The 22,307-nt window shown below is 44.6% G+C and overlaps 1 protein-coding gene across 1 annotated transcript in view; it reads right to left on the bottom strand.

Annotated features, from left to right (window-relative positions):
- Window positions 1-3,790: 3,790 nt before the first annotated feature.
- Window positions 3,791-22,307, bottom strand: part of LOC126426878 (uncharacterized) — an 88,974-nt gene continuing 70,457 nt past the window's right edge. Inside the window, exons 6-7 of the mRNA XM_050088921.1 lie at window positions 18,937-19,145; window positions 3,791-6,307 (exon numbers count right to left, since the gene is read on the bottom strand). Of these exons, the coding sequence (XP_049944878.1) occupies window positions 4,830-6,307; window positions 18,937-19,145 (1,687 nt within the window). The 3' untranslated portion in view covers window positions 3,791-4,829. The remainder of the gene's footprint in view (window positions 6,308-18,936; window positions 19,146-22,307) is intronic.

Raw genomic sequence — 22,307 nt, 5'->3', positions numbered from 1 at the left:
TTCGGGTTGGGAAATCATCTTGATTTTAGCTTGCTTCTATTTTAGAGAGACTATTTTCAGTTTAATGGCCGCGATGAAGAAACGTCTGACGTGTTTGAGGCAGGTGTCTTGTGAAAGGAGTGATTTATTTTGTTATCTTCCAGTGCCTCCAGTCTCTGAGCTGCTTTCTTTCCATTTCATATTCGTCAATCTTATAAAGTAGTGGATGTTAAGCGGTTGCATTCGGATTGTCGAGTATTGTTTCTTCGTCAGTTTCATCGAATTTTGCATACCGTGGATGACCGTGAATGTTTTTCTAGCACTTTGAGGAACTTTTTTGAGGTCGTCAGTAATGAATGACATTCTCATCTGCTATTAAGGATGGCTGTTCGCAAATGATGTGCTATGACCTGCTGGAAATTTTTTCCAAAAACTACTGCTATTGTGGGACCTAATTCTTGTGATTACCTCGCGCATCATTTGGTGGGTTTCTCTTCTTATTAAGTCATTGAAAACTTTCAATCCAATCGTAGCATATCCATTTGGCTAGTGCCGTATGGTCAATAGAATTTCCCTACTGTTTAATTTTGTTTCTTATGTACGTCAGGAGTCTTAAGGAGTGGTTCACAGCATAATAAACGTGAGGTATTCGTTAGTTATGCAGTCGCCAAATTCAGTATAGCTTCAGAATCTGGGTAGCTATGTCGTATGTAGTATATGATCTAAGATACAAATGCCATAGTGATTGATAAAAGGCGGCGAGTCATTTCTGAGTCTTGCGTGATTCAAAATGGCTACAACAAGTTTAATATCTTTCTTGTACAATTTTTCAGCAAATATCACAGATCTAGTACTGAGCCTCCTGTTCCTTTAGCTTGGCAAAATGAGAGTATATAATTAACGAGATCAGCTGGCAGTACCGCGGCAAGATACATCGTTGTGGTGTTTTATATGTAAGACTCTGAAGCATCTATCTCAGCTTGTACTACGGTCTGGTTTGCGTGACAGATACAGTTATCTAGATTGATTTCTCTACCTGCTCATGGGGTACGTGCTGCGACTATAATACCAACTTCTTTTTCTCTTATTATGCCTTTAGGGAGTTTGTGAGCAGAAACCCAGCGTGTTAATGCAGATAGTGGCAATATCTTTCTTAGGCTTGAATGTGAAGGTCAATTCTTGCTTCCTGGTGTCTCAGGCTAGGTTGGGCATAGGCCTCCTTGTCTATCAATATGGCGATATAGACGTGGATCCGTGTTCGCCAAAGAACGTAGTAGGAGCTTTTTAGAAACTGCTGTTATTATTTCCCTTCTTTCAAATATCATGTTGGGAGGGGCTGTAGTGAAGACTGTGAGTATGTTCTCCGTTTGATTGTTTTCGTGACATTCTTGGACGAAGACCGTGATAGTTTGATCAATGCGCTTAATGTTTTCAGTTCTGTTTACTGAGATAGGCTGTTTTGGTCTTTCTTTGCAACTCTCATCACTATTAACGTTATCAGTATTGCAGCTCCTGCATTTTGGTGCTTCTTGTTTCGGGTCTATTTTGCAATTAAAAATTCGATGTGCTCGACTCCATTCTTCACATTTCAATTTATATCGCAGCTTTTCGTGTCTTATTGGAAAGTGTTGCAATATGGACGTTGCTGTTATTGAGGAGGTAGTGTTTAAATAGTCCAACCTTGTGAGGTACACAGTGCATTCTGAAATGGTGAACAAGTAGCTTGTTAGTTGGTTCTGTGTAACTGTAGATGACTGGAAGGAATAGCGGGGAACTTTGATTTAGTTTCCCGGTATCTCTAGGTCCCCTTCAGTTTTTTCGTTTGTTGTATCACGGTCAAAATTGGTTATCACAAAGGCGAGCGTTAGTCTGTGTGGTTTCTCTTTTGCTTAGTGTTTGGCGTGCGGTGTGATTTCTGTTACTGTTGCTTCAGATCGGTAAGTAACTCAAACTGTTCTCTCGGGTTTCGATATCTGATGGGTGTGTTGTGATGTTGGCAAATTTTTTCGGATTTTTTTGTGAACGGCTTGGTGGCCCAGGCAACTGTTTTAGTGCAGGTTACAACGATTTGGCGGTTTCTTTGCCACCTTCTTAGTTTATAGTTTATTGTAGGGTTTGATAAAGTGCCATAAGTTGTGTTAGATGTGCTTTAATTTCATCTGCACCCAACCAGTTGTAAACCTTGTTCTTCGTGAGCTGTATTTGGATAAGTGTAAACTTTTTGTAATTGGAGTATCGTGTTTGTGGCGGCTTTGCCTGTTTACTTCGGGTCTCTTGTCTGGGTTTTAGGCTAGTTCGCATAGCGTTGCGTTTCTGGAGATCTGGTGGAGACAGAGTTCTCTACTTCAGTCTGGTGCGCTGAAAACTGTTGTTGCATATCGGAAAGAGGACGATCCATAGTCCCCACGCCCTCCTTGAGAACGCTCACAGTCAGCGTTGAGTTCTGTGCCTTTAGGCTTGGCAGATGCGAGTTGGTCGTCCCTGTCTCAGAGTGTGGCGGTTGTGCAGACTGCTGATCCCAAGTCTGAATAGCTCTGACAATGCTGCGTTTGGCGACAGTGGCGCGAGTTACGCATGATGCTCTTTGCAGGGGACATCGTCTGAGTAACACGTGTGCTGTCGAACAACTACGTACATGTAACAACAATTCAAGCAGTTTCGGCTGCGAGAATGCTTGTCTCCAGATATATCAGAGGAAAGCCCTTAATAGGTATATCGGTTGCAGAAGTTAATGCTTGATACCCCACGAGTCAAAGGGTTGTAACAGGCAACTCCCTGACCACCCATATCTGCTTGCTGGTTCGCCTTTTTGAAGACCAGAACGTGACAGCAGCGGCTGTAAGCAGCAGCAGGGAGTGGCCAGTGGTGGGGCTTCCTGTTCTCTACTGCTCCTGATTGGCTAAAAGGCCCACGTGTAGAATGATTTCGTGGAGAGGCTCGGAGCTCGGGGAATCGAAAGCTGGCCGTCGGCGCCCATGTGGCCGACGTGGCGGGTCGCGGGCGCTCTGGAGCGGAGTTCTGTGTCGCGACGCACAGTGATCTCGAGTTTCAAAACGCGTTCGGATAGCGATAATCTCAGTTTGTTATCCAAATCTGGGAGTAATGTTTTTTGAGTGACCGTCCTCCTGTTGAGTTTGAACTGTGTATTTCGTACAGCCAGTCGAAAGTAATTTCCTGGACTTGGCTGTGAATGTTCCCAGTACTGCAGTCGGAACTCGGGATCTTGCCTGGGGGTAAGTAGGTAGCATGAGGGACGTTAACTACTGGCTTTCGAGCGATGAGGTTCGATACTTTCCAGCGGGTCGAGGCTCGGCTGGCGACCACTGTGTCGGACCGACTTTACGCGTGTCCCGGTGGTGCAGGACGCTTGTGTGGGTGGGCCGCTATGCGCCCCCAGTGCGCCCCGTGTCGGCTCTGGCCACCACCACCTAAAGAGAAGGCCGCGGCGCGCTCTTGTGACGTCACGCAAAGTGGGCCAGGGTTGGCTTGGCGCTGCGCTGACAGAATCGAGGCGCACGGCCTGCAAATCTTCGTCAAACGGTTTTACAGAATGTGTTGAGCTGCCGGCGCCCCCCTGCGGCCAGGCGGGCTGCACCCGGCACCTGCCTCCCTCGTGGCGCTGCGGCCTCTGGTTCCACTGCGTCCAGCACGAAAATCGCGGTTAACACTGCGGGTGCCTGCTAAGTGCGCGATGATTGCAGTACTTTCACAATTCACAAAAATCACTCCACGTAGTACTATTTATCACAGAATTTTCAGTTGGGCTGGATACTAAATTCACACAAACACTCCTTTACTTTGCACACTCAGGTTTTATTTGAACAAATTGGAGATCGTCTATTGATTACGAATCACAACAATTTCGGCGTACTGTGTGCTTCTAGTGAAGCTGCTATGGCACATGTTTTCCAGGACTCACAGTACTGGCACAAGTTTATCCTTCCACAGTGCTGTTTCTGCAAATACGCCTTTAAGTAATGTTCTTCCTTGCTCAAGAGTGGCACATGGAACACTAACTTTTTACATCTGCCATAGTACCCTTACAAACTTCTAGCTTAACAAATCACCATCTTGTCTCACAAACCCAATAATGCTAATCTCATATAACTCTGCCATTCGACACTTTGCGTTCACTTCAAGCCACATTTCACACAACAAGTCATGTGTTACTTTCTTACTATACCTGTTTGAGCCACTCTAAGTGATCCAACCACTAATAAGCTCAACAAACCCATTTACACTTTCATGCACACACCACTTCAGTCATTGGCCCCTCTCTTTTGATTTTATAAGTATCTGAATGTCTCTTGTCATGGTACTTGAATTACAAATCATGTAAAAGTACATCTTTCACACTCATATCGAAAATTTCCTTGTTTCAGACATAATGTTATATACTATAATCATACATTATACATTAATAAAACCGACAAACTGCAAAGACAGATCCTCGAAGGAAAACGGAGAAAAAACGTCCTACGAACATGTGTCCAGAAATGCACCATCGCCACGGTAGATGACCCTGACGAACGGGAATCCCTCCGACAACGTGCTGCGTTTTCCTTGTATATAACAGGCTGTGTGATTGACGCAGCCTATTGTATACACAAAGCATTTCCCAACAATTTTAGTAAGTAGTCTCAGTGCATTAGAATAGGTAGACAGAGGCTACCACTCACAAATAAGCACACAGTTATAAATGAAGGAGACGTTAGGAAAGAGAAGTACTGGCTGTACGATATCAGATTTAATGACATTTAATATTGTCATACCAGGTAGAGTCCATTTTATTGCTGAGTTTAATGCAGTGTAGTGTGGAAACAGTTATTTGCGAAAAATACTGAAGGAGGCTACAGCGAGGATTCTGAAAAGGGAGCCTGTTCATTGTTTCTCCTGGCCAGATTCCTCTCGGCTGCCGAACACAGCTCTAGACCTGCAGGGATGCTGGTTGGGTCCCACCAAAGAAGTATCCTGTTCTTCAGTATGGGGAGCGTCGTTCCATTGCAAACGAAACAGACGAAGAGCACTGGTCCTTGCACCATCGAAACTAGATGCATACAGTACACTAACTGCGCTATTCCCTGAGCCTGGTGGAACCCAATTCTAATAATAATTCCTATTCCACTTAATATAATGGCTTTAACTGACATAAAAAGACATTGCTTCTTTGAGGCAAATTTCTTGTTATCAACAATTTCGAGTTGCCGCATGGAGCACCGATTACATAGGTACATGTATCCAATCAGTCCGAGACAAACCAAGTTGAATGCCACAGACACTGAAATCCCTGCAAGGACTACTATGCGACTGTGGATGAGGTAATGTTTACTCGTCTTTTCCAAAGCAACAGCTGCCACACATACTATACTCCACGGTATAAACACACACAGCATCCCACGACGGAATAACTGGCTTACTTCAGCAGGTAGTAGCTGGTTAGGAAGCCTGAGATGGCGAACACAAGAATACATGTGGTAGCAGAATGAGTTCAGCCAGATACAGCTGAGAAGTGTGAGGGCGCTGTCTATCAGCACTGCTGTAGGTAAGTCAGGGACGCCTGCCATACGATACACGACCTCAGAACACAGGATCTGGACTATGCACGTGATCTGAAAGGACAAGAGTATCTTTCCAGGCAAGTTGCGTAACTGGGGAAGGTACATGTATACTCCAGCAGTCGAAAAACGGAAAATTATATTTACCAGTACAAATGAGATTTCTAAAGGCTTCAAGCTGTCAATTTTGAAATCCTTGTATTTCAAGGTGGCGGTGGTTAAACTGTTTTTGTAGTTCAGTGTTTCTTCTGTGAGCTTTTGATACAGTACACTGCTACTACTACGGAATAATGCAAATGGGAAACTAGCGAACCTACAATTATGGAAAGTCCTGATGGAGGAAAAGTCGCGACACTTTAGCAACAGAATAGCTCTGGAAACAGAGCAGATGGCGTCTGTAGCGTTCGACTGCAGACATGATTGATCGTCGGGACAATCGAAATAGCAGCGAGCATCGTGCACGGACTGTATCATACTAAACGGGACGTCCTGACAAATGCCGTACGAGTTGACCGCCATCCAGGCCAGCAGACAGAGGTTGACGTTTGCCCTCTGCGTGTAGGCCAGGTAGCTGGTGACGGGTATGTGGGGCGACCTCTGCACCACGTCGTCCCACAGCTGCTCGCGGCACTGCTCGCGCTGCTTCGCGGCTTCCAGTGGCAGGTCTTCCAGCGGACACGTGGGGTGGTCCAGGGCGTTCACCAACAGCTGCACGCAGTCAGTGTCCACGGAGAGCGTAGCGTGGCTTCTGTCCTCCAGCGGCCACTCCTCGTCTGCAAGAAAACGACAGCAAGTAGGTGGTGGCCGTACACTGCAGGCAGCTGAATCCAAAGTCTTCTCTGGATGAGGAGCCTGGGCGTTGTTTACCCACATTACCCAGGTTCAGTTACCCAGAACTATGTAAGGCGGCATGTCAACACAAAGTAAGAGTATTAACAAAGACAGATATCATGTTACTATGCGCGTCTATTTCATCTACAGGGTGTCCAAGAAGTCCCTGCATCGCTCTTGACGTAGTAAAAATAAGGAAGTAAATAGGTTTTATTGATAGTCCTGCACTGAAGATGTTAAAAAAACAATGTTGTCAGAATTATATTTTTGTTTCAGAACTGCAGTCTTTGAGTTCCGAATCCATGGACCAACAGTTATCTTGTAAAGGAGAGATTAGTGGAGGATTCGTGGGTTCATGAACGTCCGCAGATAGGAAAAACTATGTAAGGTATGATGAGACCATTTGCCTCAGTCCCCCTCGTGAAGTAGCCATGCCTGATTGAGATAAATGTCCTGTATTTTTAGGCTGTCTCAAAGACAGATCACATATTGGAAGCAATAAAAAGTGACAGGAAACGTGTGTCACCCACTCTTAATCAGATGAGCAGTCACCAATGAAAATCATTTGCAGAAGAGCAGTTGGACTTCAAGCATCTTCTTCAACAATGCACGACCACTCTGAAAAAATATGAATACGAAAGGATTTAGGCCCATGGTTGTTACTGAATTATCTGACAATGGTGTGGAGCAACGATTTGTAACCTACTGTACTTCGCTGTGGCGACTTCTGCCATGTCTCGCTCAAGAATGTTATTTACCTATAAATGTCTCATATACCACTATTTGATCAGGAAAAAATTGTTTTCTTGTCTAAGGAAAGTACCCATTATCAGCAAGAGTTGGAAAGGAACCTACCTCACATTATGTGGGCCAGAATATGGAAAGGAACCTACCTCACCTTATGTGGGCCAGAGTTGGAAAGGAACCTACCTCACCTTATGTGGGCCATTGTGTGATCAGAATACCTGTTAGGACCACATTCTTTTGAAGCTTGCATGAATGGGAACTTCCATTTCTCTGTACAACAGACGTTTTCAGTATCTCAGCTCCATGACAAGGCAATCACGGATGTTGTGTGGTTGTAGAAGGAAGGAGCTTGAGTCTCGTTTTGTTGTTCAGATGTGTGGGTTTCTTAATGAACAACTTATTCTCGGATTATTTGGTTCTGCAGCGTTTAAAGCCACATTAAAGTGGTTACCACGAAATCCCAACATTACCACCTCAACAACCTTTTGAAATCGTCATGACAAACTTTTGATCTTACCACGCAAATAACTGAATATGAAGAATAATAAAGCCTCATGTGGCTCAACGTTGAAAGATTAATGGAAAATTGACACAAGTGTTGAGGAAGTCTTTCTAAGCAGAATTACTAGGACGACCCGCAATAAAGCAAGGGGGACAGCGAGACACGTAGATATCTGAGGAAGGTGTGATCGCCCATGCACTGATCCGTTGGATACGTATTTTTTTTATATCTAACTACGTCCATATAGAATATACTCTTTTGACATAACTCCATAGGCGTCCTCTACAAAGAAATAGGATGCAGTCTGAATTCTCGTCTTTGTGATATTTCACTTTCCTCCGTGAACTTAGTGACCCCATCATGCAGCGTAAAAAAAAAGTGATGGAGCATATTTGTCACCAGTTTGTGTCGTTAGCACGAGATTGTCGAGAAAAAGCACAACAAAATACAGTAACTGACGATTTTGGGAGTTCCTTTACCACAATGAACGATTTACTGTTAATACTCTGTTTGCATACATTCCAAAACACGCACAAAAATGTAATTACTTCGTCTGACTCGTACCTTATGTAATGATAATAATGCAGAAATAAATGCAATTGGGACATACATGCCTCAGCCGCTGAGTGGATGAATGTGGGATTACAACTCCAGAGATTTGGGGTTCAGGCATTGCTCCCGAGATTCCTTCTGTCACTTATCTCTTCTTTCACCTCTGACATTGATTTATGGAAATCGAAAATGTTCGAACTGTAGAATTGTTCGGAGACCCAATAATTAACTGTGTCCCACAATTATTAACTGGGTGAGTTAGTTCAGAAGTAGGAAGACGGCGAGTGACCACAACCTGCAGTAGGACAATGGCTCGCGAAGCACTGTGGTGACCAAACCAGGCTTCAGCTTGATGACGGCTTTACCTACTGCATTCTGAGAAGTCCTGATGGTCGTTTTCCTCGAGCACTATTCCTGTTCAGAGTACAAATCAAAGGAGAATGATACTGATATGCTACACATCATCCAATGTATACAGGGTGAGTCATCTAACGTTACCGATGGATATATTTCGTAAACCACATCAAATACTGACGAACCGATTCCACAGACCGAACGTGAGGAGAGGGGCTAGTGTAACTGTTTAATGCAAACCATATAAAAATGCACGGAAGTATGTTTTTTTACACAAACCTACGTTTTTTTAAATGGAGCCACGTTAGTTTTGTTAGCATATCTGAACATATAAACAAATACGTAATCAGTGCCGTTTGTTGCATAGTAAAATGTTAATTTCATCCGGAGATATTGTAACCTAAAGTTGACGCTTGAAACCTCCAACATTCAGTTGCGTCTTGTAACAAACACGGGCCACGGTCGGCGAGCAGCATCTGCAGGGACATGTTTCGATGACGACCGTGTTTACGAGTGTGGCTGTAGTGCACTGTTGTGGTTTGGTCTAGCTGTCGCAATGACCGCATGTAGCGCTTGCTGCTATTGTTATTCTGCATTCGTCTCCGCACGCAGACCAACTGTAGTACACCGTGTTACCAGACGTCTGTGATAGTGTGGTGTTCTAGGAACTGTGACCATGGTGTATTCGAACTCTGAAAAGGCCGAGAGTGATACTCATCTATGGCGAGTGTCGACGAAATGCAGCTGAAGCTTGCAGGGTGTATGCAGAACGGTACCCGGACAGAGAGCATCCAACGTGCCGCACATTGCAAAACATCTACCGCCAACTGTATGCAACAGGTATGATCGTAGCACGCAAACGGGTCCGTAACAGGCCCGTCACAGGAGAAGCGGGTGCAGTTGGTGTGTTAGCTGCTGTTGCCATAAACCCACACATGAGTACACGTGACATTGCGAGAGCCGGTGGACTGAGTCAAAGTAGTGTCATGCGCATACTGCATCGTCACCGCTTTCACCCGTTTCATTTGTCGCCACATCAGTAATTACATGGTGATGACTTTAATCATCGAGTGCAAATCTGTCAATGGGCATTAACAGAGAATGCGTTGCAGTTCTACCTGTTTACCGATGAAGCGGGTTTCACAAACCACGGGGCAGTGAATCTACGGAACATGCATTACTGGTCCGTGGACAATCCTCGCTGGCTCAGACAGGTAGAGCGACAGCGACTGTGGACTGTAAATGTATGGTGTGGAATCATTGGCGACCACCTTATTGGTCCTCACTTCATTGCAGGGGCCCAAACAGCTGCAACATACATCGCGTTTCTACAGAATGATCTGCCAACGTAGCTCGAAAATGTCCCTCTGGAAACGCGTCGACGTATGTGGTATCAGCATGATGGTGCACGTGCACATACCGCAATTAACACTAGGCTGACCCTTGACAGGATGTCCGACGGGCGTTTCATAGGACGTGGAAGACGCATAAATTGGCCAGCCCGTTCTCCTGATCTTACACCTCTGGACTTCTTTCTGTGGGGTACGTTAAAGGAGAATGTGTACCGTGATGTGCCTACAACCCCAGAGGATATGAAGCAACGTATTGTGGCAGCGTGCGGCGACATTACACCAGATGTACTGCGGCGTGTACGACATTCATTACGCCAGAGATTGCAATTGTGTGCAGCAAATGATGGCCACTACATTGAACATCTATTGGCCTGACATATCGGGACACACTCTATTCCACTCCGTAATTGAAAACGGAAACCACGTGTGTACGTGTACCTCACCCCTCATTGTAATGTACATGTGCGTCAAAGACCAATAAAAAGGTGTTAGCATGTGGACGTAATGTGCTGTTCCAGTCTCTTCTGTACCTAAGGCCCATCACCGTTCCCTTTGGATCCCTACGTAATTCGGTGCTCTCCGATACACACGATCGAACAGCGTGGTACTCAAGCATCAACTTTAGGTTACAATATATCTGGATGTAATTAACATTTTACAATGCAACAAATTACGTATTTGTTTATATGTTCAGATGTGCTAACAAAATTAACGGGGTTCCATTTAAAAAAAACGTAGATTTGTGTTAATAAACGTACTTCTGTGCATTTTTGTATGGTTTGTATTAACCAATTACACTAGCCCCTCTCCTCACGTTCGGTCTGTGGAATCGATTCGTCAGTATTTGATGTGGTTTACGAAATATATCCAGCGGTAATGTTAGGTGACTCACTCTGTATAGTTCATTGGCGTGTTGAGCGCAAATGTATACCCAGTAAGACGAATAAGTTCTGAAAGGTTCTCATACACCGCCATGTTCTGTGAAAGGCCGAATGCACGACTTTGTCGTAAACACTCCATTTTCTTTGTTATTCATTCCACTCCCACCACATTATCGTGTGGTGCGCAAGCTTCAGACACTTTGCTGCTCTTCAGCCTATCGAAGTTAGGCCAGTATAGCTTCTATGGGAGAATGAATAAAATGATAAGTTTCAAAAAAATAAAAGCCATAGCGTCTCTACATAAACAGATGTACATTGAAGCTGATGATGGTGCTATGGTGAAGATAAGTCTCGTGCTTCTGGCAAGTCACTGGCAGTCAGTTCCCAATAACTACTACGAGGGTAATACAGAATGATGCAGGTGCCGGCCAGAAAGGGTGTATGTATTCAAGGTGTTGGAGTGGGCTGGGAAGTATGATTGACAAGTTGATGTGGGTACAGGGAGGTGTGAGGGAGGGATGACAGTGGTCAGGAGGCTGGAAGCGGGATCATCTACATATTGAAGCGGCATATACGCTAGGATTATAGATGGTTGGAGGATTAAGTGTCTACATACTATTCTGGAACAGGAAGAACCAGCCAGCTGAAGTTCCGCTCGAATAGGATACAGAAGGGTGGCAAGTGGAGGGTGGATATGACATGTTGGTATAGACGCACCAGAAGCCTAGGTATCCAGAGGATAGGCGAGAAAAATTGCTTTTGTTCCCCATGTTTATGGGACGTTTACAATTTGTGACAAAGTCTGAGGAACTTCAGAAGAGAGGGCAATCTAATCAGCTGGTAGAGGTTGCGTCTGAGACGGCAAATATGATACAGAGTGCAAGGTGTTCTAAGACTGTAAGGAATGGTAAATTTTTGAGAGTGCTGAGATCCAAGCTATATTGGCGAAAGTAACACTGGGGCCACTAAGGCTTTTGGAAAGACGAAGGAAGAGACAAGATCAGGGGTTAACGTCCTGTTGGTGAAACAGCTATTAGAGCATAACCCAGAATTGGGAAGAACGGGGAAGCAGGACAGCGCCGTCCATCCATAGGAACCGTCGTGTCATTCACCTTAAGCTGTGTAGGGACATCACAGAGAAACTAAATATGGTCGAAAACCAAGTTTGGAGCCAACAGCTTACCACAGCATCGCCTCGTTCAGTGGGTTTTACCCAAGTACAGAGGATGGCTGAGTGATGGAAACCCCACATTGTCGTGTTTCCTGTCTTCTTAATTTGAGTTTGTTGTAAGCTGGGGATGCGTGATTATTCCAAGATATGAGAAAGTAAGAGTCCTCTGCCCATGTCAGCAGAGAGGAATGGAGCAGCAGGTCCACCGCCTTACTGCAAGCGCTTATCTTCCTCCACATAATTGGGCACTGTCCTTGCATTGTGAGAGAACTGTGACTCGGAGTTATCTGTTGAGTGTACATGACTGTAATGGATGCGTTAAGAGCTTAACATCCACATCTGACACACATGTTGTTGTGTCATGCTTTTAATAAATTTACAAGTAGATAGATGAAACAGTCAATGATCAGAACGCCTTATTGTTTGGAAAGCAATACACTTATCTTTAGCTCCTCGTGGCTGTGGCTGTGTGAGCACGTGTGGTATTAATTGGGGTCCAAATACAAAGGAGCTGCTGAAAACACTGAGCGGCATTACAGTGCAAGTCTGCAGATGATGAGCACTGAACGTTTACTACAACTGTGCCAAATATGTGTCTGTTGTTGGCCCTCGACTCTCTGTACGTGCATGTTTGGCCTAGGCTTGACTGAGTGACGTTACGCCGACACTGCACTCTGAAGGCAGAAATTCGTCGCTTCTCTGCAGTCGTCATGGAACTGTTGATACCCTCGTAGACAGAACAGAACTCAGGCTGGACTCTGGCAGAACTCGTACCAGGCACTGGCAGAGCTGGAAATACTTGTCGTGTGTGGCGCCTCGAAGCTACAGGAGGAGTGGCTTACTGCTTCTTTCTCATAGGCGGTGGCGATGCTGCTTAGGTGTACAGCATCTCTGCGGTGGTCGATTGACGATTTGCTGCAGGCGATTATCGTCGACACCACATGTGTCACCTTCAACAGTGTCACAGGCGTCATCAGTGTATCATGATACACTGAGGAGAGGTAATTTAATGTAGAACACTGACGCGAGGTCTGGTGATGAGAAACTTTATGCTTCAATTCCCCCTCCCATTACTGGGGAAATACCAGCAATGCAAATTTCTTCCATCACCTGGATTCGAACCAGCTTACCTTTGAACAGAGTACCACCACACAGTCATGTTTATGTGTGTCATGGTGGAAGTTAGGGAGAGAGAAATGATTGGTGGTATTTACTGTAATAATTCCTTGGGTTTTTAACAAAAGTGTTTTTGATGTAGCAGAGGCTACACCAAGAGGTTAAGTTATCGAGGCAGATGGAGATATGCTGTTGAGTAAGATTTAGAGTAACAAAAGAAGCATGGTGTGCCAGACAAGGAGCTATACAGTAAACATAATTCATTGGGACACCTGGCACTTGCCAGCTTCCTCCCAGAGATCCGAATGTGCGACTATTGCGGAATATTTCGCCAGTGGAGGAGTCATCATACCACTTTTCAATTATAGGCCACATGTCCTGTGGACAGACACCAGTGGTTCCCATTACCTTCTGCATTCTCATGCCTTTGAGCACTGCTGACTCTTCAGGGTTTTAGGAGCAGGGGAAGAAAGTGCCTTGAAGCTCTATCCGCCCATCCATCATTACTGATGATTTTTATTCTAAATTTAAGCAGTAGCGAGGTTTGATCCTGGGTCCCATGACGTTTTGATTAGTATACAAAGACACTACCCTTAAATCATAGGTGAGCCGTGGGATATAAACTTGCATACAGTATGATATCACACAACTTGACTAGAGCTAGTATGAAATAAGATGTTTTTTATTTTATTTTATTTTATTTTTTTTTTTTTTATTGAGGTCGAAAGTAATGGAGTCATGAGCAGCCTCTCATAAGAATTTCCTGAAATTGTAAGACGTCGTGGTCTCCTTCATTGCTTACATATTCCGCCCTCACAATCATATTCTGCACATCAAGACGCTTCATTCGAGCCCAAACTCGATAAGATAAAGTCAGTATTGTATGAATTCATGTAAACGATATGCAAATAACTAATAAATCGCAAGTGCGCACCGAGGTCGAAATACTCGAGGCTGGCGTACACGCATACATTCCAGACACGACGGTCACAGGAGCTTTTAGCTCGAGAGAGGCAACTGCACCCCAGGAGGCCGGTCCCAAGCTATCTACGTCGGCCAGTGACCGCCTGTAGAGCAGACAGCGTTAGCCCGAGTGAAAGGACGATCTCGTGTTCGGCTTAAAAGCAAATTCCGCTACATTGTGTGGGAGCGGTTAGCCTACGCATTCTTTACACATAGCACGCAGTTTCAGAGATTTTCACAGGGAGACAGCAAACGCCAAACACCGATACTACAGATTTCCGGATTGGTCGCCTTAAACAAAACGTCATTCTCGCGTTTTAGAAGAGCAATTCTGATTGGCAGACGATATTTCTGACGCCTTGAGTTGAAGGAGTAATGGGAGAGATCGAAAGGTATACCGCTTCTCGTCTGGCGTGCAGAGGGGCCGTTCCATTGTCGCTCTTGGAGCGAGAACACGTAACGAGAGCGTGCGCGCTCATACATGTACTCGAGAGAGCGAGGAACAAGTCTCTCCTCAGTACTTAACTGGGAGAGCACCTCTGTCGAGAGCGAATCGAAGTGCAACTGTATATTGAGTCCTTGAAATTAAGCATTGTTCACTGTGTTGGCCGCCACACTTATTATGCGGTGTGAATGGACAGAGTAATAGTTAAACGCCTGTGAGCGAATTTTTGAGTGGCATCGCGGTGGACTGGATATCTGACCGGTGTACCACGCCAATAGACTAGGGGCAAATAGGAGTCCTTGACTTCATCAAGGCGTAGGGAGAGTTTGATTGGCAAAGGTCAAGTTATAGAACGAGAGTTTTCTTATTTGTCGGCAGCGAGCGGCGCAGACAACAGTCATCACAGCTACAGCTCTTGCAACCCCCACATTTCTTCCACAACAGTACCCTTCACTGCATATCACACGTGATAGCCTCGACTGTACCTAGCGACATTCTAACCGATAAATATTCAAGTTGGGTAGGTGCTGCTCTCAGCCATTCTGCCAAGTCAATAACAATCTTAAACTTTGTATAGAAACTTAATTACCGAATCCTATCCTTAAGAGGTAACTTCACATTCTGAAAAGAACCTGCAAATAACGTGTTCAATTCATAACTAAAAGTGCTATGGTGATTTCTCAGAATTTTTGCAAAATAAATAATAATTTTCGTTACTTTCGTGTTTTTCTTACACTAACTAGCACTACTCCAGTACCCAAGTATCCCACTAGTTACGTAACAAATTTTGTGAATTTTTGTGTCATTTCCTTACAGTGGACGACTCCAGAAGGTATTTATTGCTGAAAGTTTTTTAGGCATTTCTCTTTGGAACGTCAAGGCTGTCCGTCTGACTTCTATAGTAGTGTGGGGGTGGAAATTGCATCTTGCAGGGGCCAAAGGGTAAAGGGTACATCTCAGATTAATCTGTTGCGCAGAATGACAGAATAGCACCAACCCACACGCTCACAAAATGTGTGGCTTTATAGTCTTGTGCTGTAATTGCTATATTTAATTCGTTTTGTGGCATTATAGACAGGTATTTTAAACTGGGACCAAGAGATATGGTGGTCGTAATTGTGTGACACTGTATGTACCAAATTGTCGAACAGTCATTAGATACAGTGAGTATATCTTTAAGATATGAAGCACTGAGTCTGCCTTGTTGAGGTTGTTTGGTAACGTGTTGTTGTTATGGATGAGAGGAGAATGAATCCTTTTTCAATAGATTGTTCAGTTTATGGAAAATGTGGCAGTGTTTTTGTTCATGTGTATCACCAATCCCAGGGTTTCTGATCTGCTGAATGAGGTGCTGGTATCAGGATATCTCACAAGCACCCATTGGCAGTACCATCTGATTCTATGTTGTAGCAATTATCTGTGCTTTGTAGAGTGTAGAATGACTGGGACTGTGTTACGAGACTCTAACAATTTTCATTAAAGTATAGTTGTAGCATTGAGATAACATGTGAGTGATGAAGATCTCGTTGGAGCTGAGGGAACAGACATATGGATGGAATGCTATGCTGCTGCTTTGTCTTGATGTTTTATGTGGCGAAACAAGGTTAGGTATAGGTTTTAAGCTGATGTTTTGGTGTGGCTGAAGTTAAAGTTGGATTGGTTTTTGGAACAGGTGACTTGGATGTTAAAATGGAAGGTGATTGTGGCTGTTATCGTCATCTGTTGGACGATATGGGGACGCTGAAAGAATGTTGTGGAAAACAGTGGTTCTAAACTGGATGTCTTTCATGTTAGGAATGCGACACAAGAAACTGTTGGGATGATGACGGTGAGCTCGATTGATGGTGTAGAAAACTGTGGATCTGAACTCAGTATCTTTGATGGTGAGGATGCAATGCATGTAGTTGTTGGGATGCGGAATGTAAGTTTAGTGTCGTGAATAATGCGTTTACTTTATATTTATTAGATCATTCGAGTTGAGGCTGTGTAGATGATGCAGTTGTGCAAGGATTGTACATTTGGGCACAGTTAATATGGGAGGTTTAACGAACTTCCAGTATGCTGCAGTAGTTTGGGTCAGCAACTTCTGGTAATCAGTGAACGAAAAACCGTTCCAAGTTTTTGTTCGTTCGGTGAGTTATCTCTATGCACTGTAAATGTCCATTGCACGTTTTTGACATCTTCAGAAATGCCATTTTCGACTATGTTATGGTGATTTGAAAATTGGTCTCGGTCCGAAACAAATCATCGAATGAATAAAAAATAAAAATTTTCAACTTGGACTGGTCTTGTTTGTAACTGGGATAGGCCAGGTGGTTCTGCAATACTGGGTCAGATAGTCGTCACACTGGAAGTATTTGTGAGATCTGTAGGCTTGGATTTGCGATTTAGGTGATTTTACACAATGGCAGCGACAACAGATCAGGGCTCAGTTCTCGACACGTTGGTCTGTTGTGGGCAAGCATCTAGTTCTGCTGGACAGTGATGCGTAAAGAAGCCGGCAGAGAAGCGCCACGGTTTTAATAGTGGCGAGGGCAACTCTTTCAGACAGGGCCGTTGTAGCAGCCTGCTGGATGGTGCAAACCATTTCGAACATCGCCACGTGCTCAGAAGAGATTCGCACGACTTTATTCTTTCCCTCCCCCTCCCCCCCCCCCCATCTCGACCGAACTACCACGACCTCTCCGATCTCTCTGGATTATCACGACCACTTTCCCCTGAAGATAAAATGGCTCTGAGCATGATGGGGCTTAACATCTGAGGTCATCAGTCCCCTAGAAGTTAGAACTACTTAAACCTAACTAACCTAAGGACATCACACACATCCATGCCCCAGGCAGGATTCGTACCTACGACCGTAGCGGTCACACGGTTGCAGACTGAAGCGCCTAGAACCGTACGGCCACACCGGTCGGCCCCTGAAGATATCTTCAATGTCGGGCTTAAAGTTAGCTTCCAGACAAACGGCTAGTGGTCCACAACTCTGTAAGGTCTTGTCCCTGCTCATTCTTTAATATCTTGTAGCGGCTCGTGATGAATTGAAACATCAACTACAGCTCACACGTTTGTTCTCGGTGCCCATAACAGTTTCAGTCATCATTATAGACATGCTGCAGAGTGCAGCTCAGTCTAGCAACAGATGGGGTAAGAGTCTGCTTGTTTAGTAACTTGCTAACAATGCGTATTTCCTTTTATGTGCCAGTATTATTCTTGTGAGTGTCTGCAGTAAATTATCGGCGACAGCCGAAATTTTGGAAAGGCCTTTCTTCTCAGTATTACAGTTCCTGGTTCTACTATACGGATATTTTTGTGATAACTTACTTCCTTATCTGTTGTAACCCTTTTCGACCACCTTAGTTTCTTAATTAGTCAGCTTACTACCAATGAAAACCCTGCAACTCGTTTCTTGTCTGGTGCACGATAGATAGATGATCGAGTAAGAGATAAAGCCCAGCAACGAGAGTAAAATAATAAATTTAAAAAATATAGTGATTCGAACAAATAGAGTTGTTTAGCAGACAGATGCGATAGCTGTGTTTCCTCAGTCCTACTACAGTTCATAGTATTAACATTTCTAAGGATAATATTAACAGTGTATCTGATAAAATTAACTGTTCAGTTACAAATCGAAATATTATTCGTCAAAGAAAATTAGTAAATACGAACAGTATCATGCCAGGATCATAGATGAGAAATGTAGAACACTACACAAGTTACAGTATTGACAAAACATTAGCTTGTCTGTAGCCGTTAAGTTGCAGAAACCATTCGCCATTTTTAAATCAAGCCTTAGACTGGATCTCAAAAAAAAACTACGTGTACAGAAGTTTAGACCGTTTATAGAAGATAAGAAGGAACACTTTTTTATATGAGGCACGTGTCGCACACGTATGAAGGTCTTATCTGCACTGGCGTTCAGAGACGGTGTTCAAAGTGCTGTGGGATGGGCACTGTTTTAGAGGTGTTGCGTGCCTCCTACGGGAGGGAGACGAGTTGTTGAGTGTACCAGACACTGGCGGACATCCCAGGTGAGGTGGTTGCTGTTAGGCTGAGGCTGCAAACATTATTTGTGAGACACCCACTTGTTTCGAGTGTGTTGCGCAATCGTTAGCACCCAGCTGGCACTTGAGTAACGTCTCCAAAACATGACACCTGTGACATTTGTGTCACATAAAATTTGTTCTTTTTAATCTTCTCTAAACACTCCAAAATTTTGTCTACGTAGTCTTTTTTAGTCCCTGCATAATGAAGAAGTCAATAATACATCGAAATGAAGTAGTTAGCTTGTCATAGATCCAGACGGAGAGTTGCCGAGGAATCTAAACACTGACTTTGGAAAGAGCACCAGAGATTATCTTGCGTGGCATGCAAAATCACGCAAGAGCTAAAACTACAAATTCAGAAGGGTATTAGAATCTCATTCCTCGAACAACTGAACAGTTGTCAGCGCATAACCGTGAAGTGGCCGGGTCCCAGTATTAAACTTACCTGCAATCTTGATATCATCTTCGTAGACTGAATCGATGTACTCAGCTGTAGTGTACCAGGAGACACGATAAAGGGCGTACAGTTCGTCAGCGAGGCTGAACATTTGCGAGGCCTCTGGCTGCCGCTCCTTGCACAGCGCACTGAAGTCGTCGTCAAAGGAGGGGCTCCACGGCTGATAGCGCAGCAGGCGTTCACTCAACAGCGGCCGCCTGTAGCACACAAGGTGCCAGGTTAAAAGTTAAAAACCAAGCATGTATAGTCTAGCAAGAACGTACAAGTATCGAAAAATGTGTGTGAAATTTTATGGGACTTAACTGCTAAGGCCATCAGTCCCTAAGCTTACACACTACTTAACCTACATTATCCTAAGGACACACACACGCACACACCCATGCCCGAGGGAGGGCTCGAATCTCCGCCGGGACCAGCCGCACAGCGCGACTGCAGCGCCCCTTGACCGCTCGGCTAATCCCGCGCGGCTAAAAGTATCCCGAGCGGATTTCCACTCAGCAGTGGATTAGAAACTTCCTGATAGATGAGTACTATGTACCAGACTGGGACAAAAACCTGGAACTTTTTCATTCTTTAAAGGATGCATAGTAACACAGCAAACAATCGCAAATCCATTGGTCTTTTTAGCATTTTAGCGCATCGAGATTTCATCTTTAGATTTCAGATCACTTGAGTGAGATACCGATTGTAACTATTTCTTGCAGGTCATCCACTCCGTTCTGTGCTGCTATATCGTTTTAAGTGGTTCCAGACACATCAAACAGCAGGACTGCAGCGCTTGCCGCAGAATACCTCTTTTCCTTATAGAGGAATTTCGTATGCATTGCAAGAGAGTGAACATGTGATATTTATGTTAAGGTAATGAATGACTTGTTCAAATTTGTTGTAGATGATTTTAGACGCTGACATGTAGACATGTCTGTCATGAGCTGAAGCAAAATCTTCCACATTACCACTTGAAAATGGCTCAAAAGGCCGAAACTGCATTTGTAAAACAATTTTTAAAGTCAATGGCGAATATGACGTCCTTATAAAAATAGACATAGAGCTGGGCAGGCAGGAACCGAGAGCCGCCGTCGCAGCCTTACTTCCGCCAGTACCTCAGCCGCCGCCTTCCAGCCGTCACAGAAGCTCCCCTGCACGGCTGGAGGGACCAGCGCTCCCGGAAGGATGGGCACTGCAGTGACCAGAGGCCTCGGGAGTTGCTTCCTGGACGAATCCTCACTCTGCAGTGGAGAGTGCACGTAGCGGATCCGACACACGGCTCTGACCTGCCAGGGAGTTTCCTATCTACATTTGGTGATGTGACATCTGCGATAATTTTCCGTAAAGACTGTATGACACAGGAAGATGAGTTCAGTGGACAAACGTGAATGTACCGTCAAGCAGGTCCACTTATTCAGTCCCTTTCACCTAATCCAACGGTTAAGGACAGCGCGATACGATGACTAAAGCTATTTCAAATCCGTCTTTGCAAATACCAAACATCTGTTTTTATTTCACAATAGGTCTTTCGTTTTACTCATTATACCCTTATCAGTTGTGGCATTTTTATAATGTTTCTGCTTACATCCGGCAGTGTGCATCCCACCATCTCACACCGCTAAGCTTGACGTGCGGAAGTACATGTCTGCTGACGTAAAACTTGACAAAATGACGCTTCACTATTGCATACAAATATTTGTTTACTTGGCTCTGAAGCATTCTCTCGATCTCGCTTTGTGAGTGGTTGGTGCGGGTCTCTAGTTTGGCAGTGAAAATTATCATACAGAAATTGTTGGCCGTAAAACTTTTTCCTAAGGTCAGTGTTCCGTATATCGATTCGATACATATGTGTCAGGTACACGTTGTGATGAGAATGGAGCCCTCAGAATCGGGTATGTGACAATTTTTTCCTGATTAATCTACGACTGCATTCCCTACAGCCCATCAACGACGGAAAGTTTCCATACTGCCAGACACAATGCAGAACAATCAGTACTCCCTGTACTCCTTGTAGTATGGTCCTTGGTTATCACTGTTACTTGACAACGACGTTGTCAATTAAAGCATGAAGCTGCATCATAATGAGTTCCGTGTGATGTTTGGGTCCCCAGTTTGACCGGAAATCTGTCCCTCCCATAAGACATGTGGTGCCATGGTGCTAAGGCTCGCAAATCATTTCCACGCCACGTACACCAGCACGCTGTTCTGCTTGGAGCTACAGTACCACACCTACGCCACTGACAAGCTGGGACTCAGAATCCGCGCCGTGATAAAATTTATCGTTTGCATGCCACAAATCCAGGAAGTAGATGCATACTGACAATGATCTGAATAAACATTATACGGAGATTTGGTTGCGGAAGAATTTCGGGAAAGGGCTGTTTTTAACATAATGGAGCCGTTCATTCCATAAGGCAACGAAAGAACGGATTTAAATGCAGCAAGGAAGTGAACAAACAATATCCACTGAAACAAGCTCTAAAGAAAATCTCGAAACTTCTGGACAGTAGGGAATGTACTACACAGCTATAATGATACAACACTGACTGCCATATTCAGTTTAGGAGCAAGTGCGTTGTCACACAAAGTGGCAAATCAACAGAGGACGCAATAAATACTCGCCACATGGAGCTGGAGTGTCGACAAGCGGGGCAGACCGCTGCCACGGAAGTCAATCGTCGACAATTTGCGTGCAGAGGCAGGGGTCAGTGTGCGACCGATGGCTTTGGCCTGTAGTGCTGGAGCCATTACTGAAGGTACCATGCGAGTCCAGTAACGAAGTGATACGTGAACTGTAGAATAGGCACGAAATGCCGCGCTGCCTAGACTGCGAGGGCGGTACCGAAGTTCCTCCACTGCCGCTGGAGCTCTGTGACCGCCTCCCCTCTTGCATCTCCGGTTTTCGACTTTGTACTGACATCCAACAGAAGATAAACACGCTGGGTCGTATGAATAAACAAGAGAGAGCTCTTACGAGCAAAACATTCGAAGCCATAATCTGTGACGAGAGGGTTCCTTTTTCTCACTACCTCTGCTCCCTGCTGAGTTCTTGGTGTGTGTGGTCTGCCGTGTCCGGCACAGAAAGCACGCGCAGCGTCACGTGTCATTCAGCTCGCTCAAACGGGCGACATGTCTGGAACCGGCACCAGTGTGTTCAGGCAGAGTTGCACTACGTTTCATTTTGTTTATTTTATGTGCGGCAACAAATTACTAAGACAATTACGTGCAGCATACGAAAAAGCATTTTCTGTAGATGTTACCGAATTTACAACATGCGGAAAACTTTTCAGTTATAGAAGTTAGGCGAACATTATGCGAACGAAATCGTAAGATTACACGACTTTTTATCTACTCCAAGCCGGAACTCTGTCAGA

The sequence above is a fragment of the Schistocerca serialis genome, chromosome 11 (genome assembly GCF_023864345.2).
Source record: "Schistocerca serialis cubense isolate TAMUIC-IGC-003099 chromosome 11, iqSchSeri2.2, whole genome shotgun sequence".
NCBI classification, from domain to species: domain Eukaryota; kingdom Metazoa; phylum Arthropoda; class Insecta; order Orthoptera; family Acrididae; genus Schistocerca; species Schistocerca serialis.
The sequence above is the reverse complement of the archived record's forward strand: the minus strand, read 5'-3'. Positions and strand labels throughout refer to the sequence as shown.